General features: G+C 50.5%; 1 protein-coding gene across 2 annotated transcripts in view; it reads left to right on the top strand.

The window, feature by feature from the left end:
• Positions 1 to 2,728: 2,728 nt before the first annotated feature.
• LOC123353860 (gametocyte-specific factor 1-like) overlaps positions 2,729 to 9,425 on the top strand; it is a 28,828-nt gene continuing 22,131 nt past the window's right edge. For both annotated transcript variants that reach the window (XM_044995290.1, XM_044995289.1), the window contains exons 1-2: positions 2,729 to 2,845; positions 7,121 to 7,235. In XM_044995290.1, coding sequence (XP_044851225.1) covers positions 7,214 to 7,235 — 22 coding nt within the window. In that variant the 5' untranslated portion in view covers positions 2,729 to 2,845; positions 7,121 to 7,213. The remainder of the gene's footprint in view (positions 2,846 to 7,120; positions 7,236 to 9,425) is intronic.

Here is a 9,425-nt window from a genome sequence, read left to right as displayed (position 1 = left end):
GCTTTGGGGTGAAAAACTATGGCCAAAGCTTTCAAAGCATCTAACATCCAGTATCTAAAGCCAGCTCTAGGCACCTTGAGAAGCAGCTTGATTATTTGGAGACACTGGACTCCTGCTGATTTCAGCAACTCTGAAAAATCAGCCCACTTATTTAGGTGCCTAAATAGGGATGTAGGTACCAAACTTGAAAACACCCAAATGGGAACAGACCTATCCCTTGGTCAAATTCTAATGAAGGGCCAATGACCTTCAAAATGCTGGACCTCCCTGGCTTCAGTTGGGGCTGATGCAGATGCTGGGCAACCCGTTTGCAATTTGGGTGCTGTGATTACAGCTGTGGAAGATTCCCAAGACATGATCCTAGTTGAGCCAATGCTTCATAAGGGCCAGGCCTTGGCTTTTTTTATCTTATTAAAGATAACTAGGAAATAATTTAATTTAAAATTAATTAGGTCCATCAATGGCTATTAGGATGGGCAGGGATGGTGTCCCTAGCCGCTGTTTGCCAGAAGCTGGGAATGGGTGACAGGGATGGATCACGTGGTGATTACCTGTTCTGTTTATTCCCTCTGGGGCACCTGGCAGTGGCCACTGTCCGAAGACAGGATACTGGGCTAGGTGGACCTGTGGTCTGACCCAGGATGGCCGTTCTCATGTTAAAAATTAAGTGGGGAACTCAGTGAAAATGAGACACTGCATCTAGCTCAAAGGTGCTAAACTTGATCATGCCAGTACAAGTGTGATCAGAATTAGGTCCAATATTTTAACCTCTACTGAAAGTCAAAGCTAACGTCACTCATTTCTGGACTGTTGAACACTCATCAGGCTTGTTTGCCGAGTGCATAACGGAGCAGATTTGTCAGGCACCACCGCTTTGAGACAGCCATTACTGAATGTAACGAAGCCTGACATTGGTGTGTTTGTTTAGGAGGCCCTATATCTCTTTCTATAGAAATTCCTATCTGTTTGCGATCTAAACAGATAACATTTATGGGTCAGCGAAGATCAGTATGAACAATTTCACTGCGATTATCGCAGCTTACAGACTGAAGATGGAACGTCGTATTTAGATGCATCTGATGGAGACATGGGGAAGATGCTCCATGCACAGCCTGCATGGAAGGGGTTGTAATAAGCCAGCAGTCAGCCGTTTGGGAACTTTACATTTTCCATGGCAACTTTAAACAAAGCTACAGGAGACACGAGCAGAGCCAGCAGAAAGCAACTAATTTGCATCAAATGAACCATACGGCAGGAACTATTGTCTTCAAAGTGCTTTTGACTCTGAAAAGAGAGACTGTCTAAATTTCATCAAGGGGGCCCATGTCCATCATCTCTCTGAGACGCCATAGTAAATGCGCTCACCTTGCAAGGAAGCAGAGGTTTTCTTCTACTCACCCTGCAAACTAATGCCAGGATCAAAGAGTTAAGCTGGGCTTTTCTCCTCATGCATCATTGCCTGTAATAACTGTTCTGTGGGTCAATTTCAAGGACACATGCGCTTAGTTGGCACAGTAGTAACTGATTAAGATTATGAGCAATCAGAACGTGAAAATGGCCATACTGGGTCAGACCACTGGTCCATCTAGCCCAGTATCCTGTCTTCTGACAGGGGCCAATACCCGGTGCTTCAGAGGAACTGAACAGGACAGGTAATCATCAAGTGATCCATCCTGTTGCCGGCCCAAAAGGCCTGAGGCAGCAAACAGTGGTTCGTTGCCCGGTGTGCTTCGTTCCAAATAACACACCAAGGTGGAGAATGCAGAAAAAGTTTATTTGAGCCCAAATAAAGGTGCAAGGGAGATATTACAATCTCAAATCCTGCACACAGATGCAAGCTGTGTATCTTTTCTTATACATGACTTCAACTAGGCATCCTCATTACCCCCCACTAGTCTCCTCCCCCCTCCTATATAGTACACACATTGTATAGTTAACAATTAAATCATCCTTGACAGCAGACAATTCATTTTGTTAGTAACTTTTCAAGGCTGTTACCTTGGTTTACTTCTGAATTTATTACTTTGCCTCCCCTCCCCTCTTTCTAAACTAAACACAAGTAGTAAAAAGGGGCCCTATCTTCTGGTGTCAGTGTTATACTGATAAGAAGCTGTTACACATTCCATTCTTAATACTAACCTGGGAGTTCGACTAAAGTTTAATATGGAAGCACTCTGGACAAGCATAAAATAACTTTGGTCCATTCAGGCCTGGTACAGAAAAGCTTCATTAATACTGTCGTTTTCCACCCTCCTGAGTTATCTAGGGCTATGCCTAATGGCACCAACAATCCCCTGTCGCCCATTCCCAGCTTTTGGCAAACAGAGGCTAGGGACACTTCAGAGCATGATTTTGGATCCCTGCTCATCCTGACTAATAGCCATTTATGTATCTAGTTCTTTTTAAAACCCTGTTCTAGTCTTGGCCTTCACAACATCCCCTGGCAAGGAATTCCACAGGTTGACTGTGTTGTGTAAAGAAATAATTCCTTTTGTTGTTTTGAAGCTGCTGTCTCTTACTTTCTTTGGTGACCCCTAGTTCTTGTGTTATGCGAAGGTGTAGTGATTACCTGCTCCTGCCATGTGGGGCTTGAAACAGCCCAGGAGAGGGCTGCAGCTGGGGGCAAGAAGCCTGGGCTGATTGGAGGAAAGTAGGCTCAGCTGGGGCTATGCCCCAATCAGGCCCAGCTGGCCCCTATAAAAGGTTGTGAGCCAGCAGCCCAGGCAGTCTCTTGCTGCATGTAGAGGGAGAAGGGCCTTGGGCCTCTGTGAAAGGTGCTGAGAAGGGAACCTAGAGTGGAGCAGGGCTGGGGAGCTCCAGCCCAGGAAAGCCTCAGGCTCCTCAGGTATTGGGTTGCAGGGGGAAGCCCTTGGGTAGGCAGAGGCAGCAGGTCTGAACCCCCTTTGCCTATGATGAGTGGCTTACACTGCAGTCTGCCCCAGTGAGTGGGGGGCCAGATAGGAACTGGCAGTAGCCAAACACTGAGGTGAAGTGGGGATAGTGGGTGGGGGTTCCCCTGTCAGGGGTAGACCCTGAGGCTGTGAGGGGTTACTGCCAGGGGGGCAGCACTCCAGGTAAAAGGGGCACGGGTCCTGGGAGGGACATGGGACCACAAGTAAGGCAGATCATTGGCCTATAGAGGGTGCTCTGGAGCTGGAATGAGCTAATTCCCAGAAGTCACCAGCAGGAAGTGCTGTGGCAGTGAGTCCAGAGGCTTACAGGAGGATTAAATAACACTTCCTTATTTACTTTCTTCAGGTCAGTCATGATTTTATAGATCTCTATCATATCCCCCTGAGTCATCTCTTTTCCAAGCTAAAAAGTCCCAGTCTTATTATTCTCTCCTTATATGGAAGTTGTTCCATACCCCTAGTCATTTTTGTTGCCTTTTTTGTACCTTTTCCATTTCCAATATATCTTTGTTGAGATAGGACAAATCTATCTGCACACAGTATTCAAGATATGGATGTACTATGGATTTATATAGAGGCAATATATTAATTCTGTTAATGTTGCATTTGATTAGACACTATACAGTGCCTAGCACAACAGATCCTTGTCCATGACTAGGGCTCCTGGGTACTATGCTGAGACAAATAAATTGTAACAATGATGATGTAGAATAGACCCAAGTTCTCCCTCCTGTACCTGGGCTGGCTCTGCAGAGTTAAGAGGATCAAAATGCAACAAATCCTCCCCTTCTCATGTTTGTCACAGCTCTGATTCCAATACACACACACAGAGCAGGCCAGCTAAGGAGAGGCCATTTTTAGACAGTCATGTTTCAGAGCAAAAGCATGTTATAGTACTGAAGTGACATCTTTCAGGGGCCCCAGCATGTGCTGCGCAGCTTATCTAAGCAGGGCAGCCCATAGCTCATGAGGATGTGCCCCTCCCTACTTGACCACACTCCCAGCATAGGGTTAGGAACACCTGGTCAAAAAGGACCCTGGCAGCTACAGTCAGCACCACCTACCAGGCTGTTAAAAGTCCAGTCGGCAGTGCTGCGGGTCTAAAGCAGGCAGTCGCTACATGTCCTGGCACTGTGCTATGCCCCAGAAGTGACCAGCAGGTCTGGCTCCTAGTTAGGGGGGCCATGGGGCTCTGTGGGCTGTCTTTCTCTCCCCGCCCCCCCCAGTACCAGCTCCACATTCCCATTGGTCGGGAACCATGGCCAATAGGAGCTGGTAGGGCAGTGCCTGCATGTGAGAGCAGTGCACAGAGAGACCTGGCCACTAGCCTAAGAGCTGGACCTGCTGCTGGCAGCTTCCTGGGTGCAGCGCAGAGCCAGGGCAGGCAGGCAGCCTGCCTTAGCCCTGCTGTGCCACTGACTGGGAGCCAGCTGAGGTAAGCCTGTGCCCGTACCCCAGCCCTGAGCACTGCCCACAAACCGAGCCCCCTCCTGCACCCCAACCTTCTCATCCCTGGCCCCACCCCAGAGCCTGCACTGCTAGCTGGAGCCCTCATGCTCTGCACCCCAACCCTTTGCCTCAAGATGCAGCCCGCTCCTGCATGCTGAATCCCTTGGCCCCAGCCTGGAGCTCCCTCCTACATCCCAAACCCTGCATCCCCAGCCAGACCCCTCACTCCCTCCTGCACCCCAACTCCCTGTCCCAGCCTGGAGCCCCCACCCACACCCTAAACTCATCATTTCTGGCCCCACCCTGGAGCCTGCACCCCCAGTTAGAGCCCTCACCCCCTCCCACACCCCAATCCCCTGCCACAGCTCAGTGAAAGTGAGTGAGAGTAGGGAAGAGTGAGACACCAAGGGAGGGGGAATGTAGTGATTGGGGGGCAGGGTCTCAGGGAAAGGGCAGGGCTAAGGTGTTTGGTTTTGTGTGATTAGGAAATTGGCAACCCTAAGCATATACAGCTCCCCGGCCCTCAAACTGCACTCCCAGCATGCACTGCTCCCCCCTCAGCTGCTGTTCCAGCACACACTGCTCCACCTTGAGCCATGTCCCCAGCATGCCCTGCCCCCATTCAGGGTGCAGTCCCATCATGCCCTGCTCTCCCATGCAGGCTGCATTGCCTCCCCAGGGGCCACTGCTGTCTCAGCATGCACCATGCCCCTCAGCCACACTCCCACCATGCACCCCTCCCTCCACACATGCCCTGCGCCATTCCAACCCCAACCCCAGGGGGCGCTGCCGCCAGCGCAGAGTGACCAGGCAACTCCCTCACAGCCTGCCCCTCCCTGCGCTGCCCGGCTAGCCCCGCCCCTTCAGCTGGGCGGGGTGACTTCAGCAGCCTCGTTATGGTGCCCGAAACGGGGGTGGGGAGTTAGAGCCTCGCTGTGGTCTCACAGCGACGGGGGGAGGAGTTTCGCACTGGCTGCTTCGGAGACGCCTTCGCAGTAAGGCCACGCGCTGCTTCGGCGCAAAGCCTGGTGGGTAACGGCTCAGGGAGGGGCCACGCGTGAGTGGGGGGAGCTTCCTCCCCCTTTCCTCAGGTGCCCCCGGCTGGGTCGTTGGGGGAGGGGCGGGGGCTCTTCCCGCCTCTCTCTCTCGCTAGGTGCGGTCGTTGGGGGGAGGGGCGATGCGGGGGGGGCTCTTCTCGCCTCTCGGTGCCGGTGGTTCGGGGGGGGGCGCCCCGCTTGCCGCGTAGGGGGGCCTGGGCTCGGGCCCTGCTGCGGGCCCCGGGGCTGACACCGGCTGCCATGCCCCGCCTGCTCCCGGCTGTGCGGGGCGCTGCGAGCCTGCGCGGGGCCGGGGGGATCGTGTTGCCCGGCGCCCCGGCTCGCGGTGTGGCGGGAGCGACCCGCGCCACTGGGGATGCCGGAGAGCCCGGGTCCTTGGCTGCCCGCGCCTCAGCCTCGCTCTGCGCCACCCCCAGGCTGTGGTCCGTGCCCCCCGCAGTGTCCTGTGGCTGATGGCTGCCCCCATAGTGCCCCAGGGGCAGGTGGGGTAGGACACACCAGTGCCCTTGCGGGGGTGCCCTAGGCCAGACCAACCAGTTTGTCAAAGGCACCTCGGACATTGTGGTGCCGGTCAGATCTGCAGCTCACACTTTAGCGAGGGATACGCAGCTGACACACGCGGCCCATTTGTGCCATTTTTATTAGGCACCTCCTTTTTGGCTTTTTTTTTTTAAAAGCAGCAACCATATTTTCTGGCAGGCAACCAAATCTGAGATTCAGATTGTCTCTAGAGTGTGTGCAGTCCTTTATAAATCTAAATAAGACAGAATTTAATCTTGTGAGGAAGGATTTTTTTAGATGAGTGATGCATTCAGATTGTATGAATTGCGGTGAAGACAGGAGAGAATCTAACTCTCTGCCTTTTTTTTCTTCTTCATACAGATCCTACTTTCTTCTTCAAAGTAGGTGTAAAAGTGTTGACCTGTCAGGCAGGTGGAGTGGCTCAGGATGGAGCACTAAATTGTGTATAAGAGATAACTGAGCTCTCAAAATACATGGCTTAACTTTTCTTGGGAACTGGTTCTTTTAAACCTTTTAAATTTATTGGGCAAGAAGGGTGTTTCAGATAAATCTTTGGATTTTAGCATCTTGGAGGAAACCTTTCTGTGTGTGGCAGAAGAATATGAGGTTCCAGGTGCCCTGCGTTATACGTGGGCCACCTTATAAGCTTGTGTCCTAAGCATACATAGCATAGATATAAAGTCTACTGGCTGCTGTCATGCAGTTGATCATTGACCCTTAGTAGCTGTGATGAATAAATTGAAATAACTTTCAAGTTATTTCCAGTGCTTGTAAGTTGAAGCTAGAAAAATTTAGAGTGGAAATAAGGCTTATTTTTAACAATGAGGGTAATTAACCATTGGAAAAATTACCAGCTGTTGTGGTAGACTCTCCATCAAACTTTTGAAATCAAGATTGGATGCCTTTCTAAAGGATCTGCACTAGGTCAAATGGGAATTAAGTCAGGGCAGTCCTATGCCTTGTGTTATGCAGGTCAGCCTAAATCAGTAGTTTTCAACTTTTTTTCATTTGTGGACTCTTAAAAAATTTCGAATGGAGGTGCAGGACCCCTTTGGAAATCCTAGATATAGTCTGTGGACCCCCATGGGTCTGTGGATCACTGGTTGAAACCTCTTAGATGATCATAATTGTCTCTTCTGGCCTTAGCAATCTGTGAATCTCTTCATTTTTGGTCTATAGGGTAAATATTTTAAGGAGGAGAGTGACACTCAGAGACTGGCTCAAAGGGTCCTCCAGCGAAACTTAAGTCAGCGTTCTTTCAGCATCATTAAAATGGATTTAGAAGACAACTATGGTAAGTATTTCTTTGCTGGCTTGTAACATTCATGCAGGGGTCTGGACTAGATGACCTCTGGAGGTCCCTTCCAGTCCTACAATTCTGATTCTATTCATGGTTCCTGCAAAGATACAGTGAGAGACAGCTTAGATCTTTGAAAGTATTAAAGTATCTTAAACTTGATTAAAAGGAGGGAGTGGCTTCTAGGGAAGTAACTTTCCCCTCTAGGCATTAAGTTTGGTGGATATATGCATCTGTGTGTAACCCTTCTGCCGGGCCGAAACGATAGCAGCAAGGGCTGGGTTCAATACATAGGGGTCCCTTCCCCACAACATAATGCAAATCCAGCTCGAGCCCCCACCCAGTGACCTGGGAAAATCTTACACTCACCCCTGGGCGCCTCGAAGGGGCAATACTTCCCCTCTCGCAAGCACAGAGTCTTGGTGTAGCAGAAAAGGTTTTAATTACATAAGATAAACAACAACAAGCATTAAATCTGGAAAATACCTTAACTAGAGATCATGGGTCAAACCGTGAGCAAAGACCCACCCCAGCAAATTGGGCCGTGTCCTTCTTTCTGGGCCCTTGAGTCCAGCAACCCCCCCAAATCACCCACAGTCCCAAAAGTCCCACAATCCAAAAGTCTCTGTCCCGGGTCAGTGCAGCCCCAGAGTTCAAGAGTCTCTTTGCAGAGGTCCCCCTCCCCAGCCTGGGTAGAAAGGGGCACCTTACGTGGGTTCGGGGCCAACTGCCCTGCCTCGTCATGGGGTTCTGCTTCCACTAGTCGTCCCCGCAAACAGCTCAGCTCCGCTTGCTCTGTGGGCTGCTCCGCTCTGCCAGCTGCTCTGGTCCACCAGCTGTCCTGTGAGCCACTCCAGCCGTCCTCACGAGCTGCTTGGCTCCACTCACCCAGTGGCTGCACAAACTGCTCCACTCCGCTCTGCCAGCTGCTCTGCTCCACGGTATAGCTTCAGGCTCCCCCACTCATAAGCACAGTACTCAGTGCTCTCAGCTCAGCAAGTCCAGCTCTTCAGTGATTTCAGCTCTTAGTGAGTCCAGCTCATAGTAGGGGAGCCCCAGTGAGTTCAGCTCAGTAACCTGTATCTAGATTCTTAAGGGAATCAAAAATTAACTCTAACATTCCACAGTGGAGAGAGGCACAGGTGGAACTGGTGCTTCTGGCTCACACAAGAAGCCTGCACCACCCAGTACAGATCTCTGTCCCCAGCCTCTCTCCTTTCAATGGGTTTTGGAACTCATGTGCCCCATCTAGCAAGTGCTATCCAGCTGACAAGGAAACCCCCCATCACAAGACAATTTTGTAGTTCCCCATTTACCCAATCGGGGTGACAACATTTCATTGCTCCTGCCCCAATAACAACGAAATTGGGGCTCCCACAGCTGTGAAAACAACCATCCCATACTGCTTTGCGGTATGCTAAGTGGGGTGGGAGTGCCCATGCAAATAACTGAAATGCTAATGCGAATACTGGAACCTGCCACTCTGCACTCCCCATAATCTACCACCAGATGTCAGGGTAGAGCTCATCCTGACTCTGCTTACATGTGTATTAGAGCAGTGGTTCACTGCACCTGATTTTGGGTCCCAGAATGAAAGAATTTGTGGTCTTCTTGCAGTTCAAAACCACACAAACTTTAGAGGCAATAAAGGATGATGTGGGTCAATATCACAGCAAGAAACCATACCTAGGTTTTGCAAGGTGGGTGTGAGACTGCTTGGGTGATATGTAGTTCCTGGGTGGGTGACTGGGTGTACTGAGACAAACTCTTCTAGGCAGCATATTGGGTGCAGACACGCAACACCATGCCCCAACCTTTGTGAGCCGGGAAGGCTGGAGTGGGGGTGTAACTCAGCTGTGTGTGGTTCATTTTATTTATTTAGCATATGCAATCTGGCTAAGCCACAGCGTTCTTATCAGTAATGTTCAAGGCATGAAGGCCTCCAGGAAGTTGTCATTTTACAGTCCTCCAATGTGTGTTCCCACACTGACCTAGTGGACTATGTCCCCCAGCTGCAGCATGTCAGCGGTCTGGAGAAATGGACGATCCAACTAGCAGATTTGCTGTGTGGGGTACAAACTGGTTACAAAACTACAGTCATGTCTGGTGCAGACAGGGCCTAAATCAGTTTCCTGGGGATCATCCCAGTAAAGTGACTTCTTATTAAGGCCCTATCCATGCCACATT

The sequence above is a fragment of the Mauremys mutica genome, chromosome 20 (assembly GCF_020497125.1).
Source record: "Mauremys mutica isolate MM-2020 ecotype Southern chromosome 20, ASM2049712v1, whole genome shotgun sequence".
In the NCBI taxonomy this organism is placed as follows: Eukaryota; Metazoa; Chordata; order Testudines; family Geoemydidae; genus Mauremys; species Mauremys mutica.
This window is presented reverse-complemented; position numbering and strand designations above follow the sequence as displayed.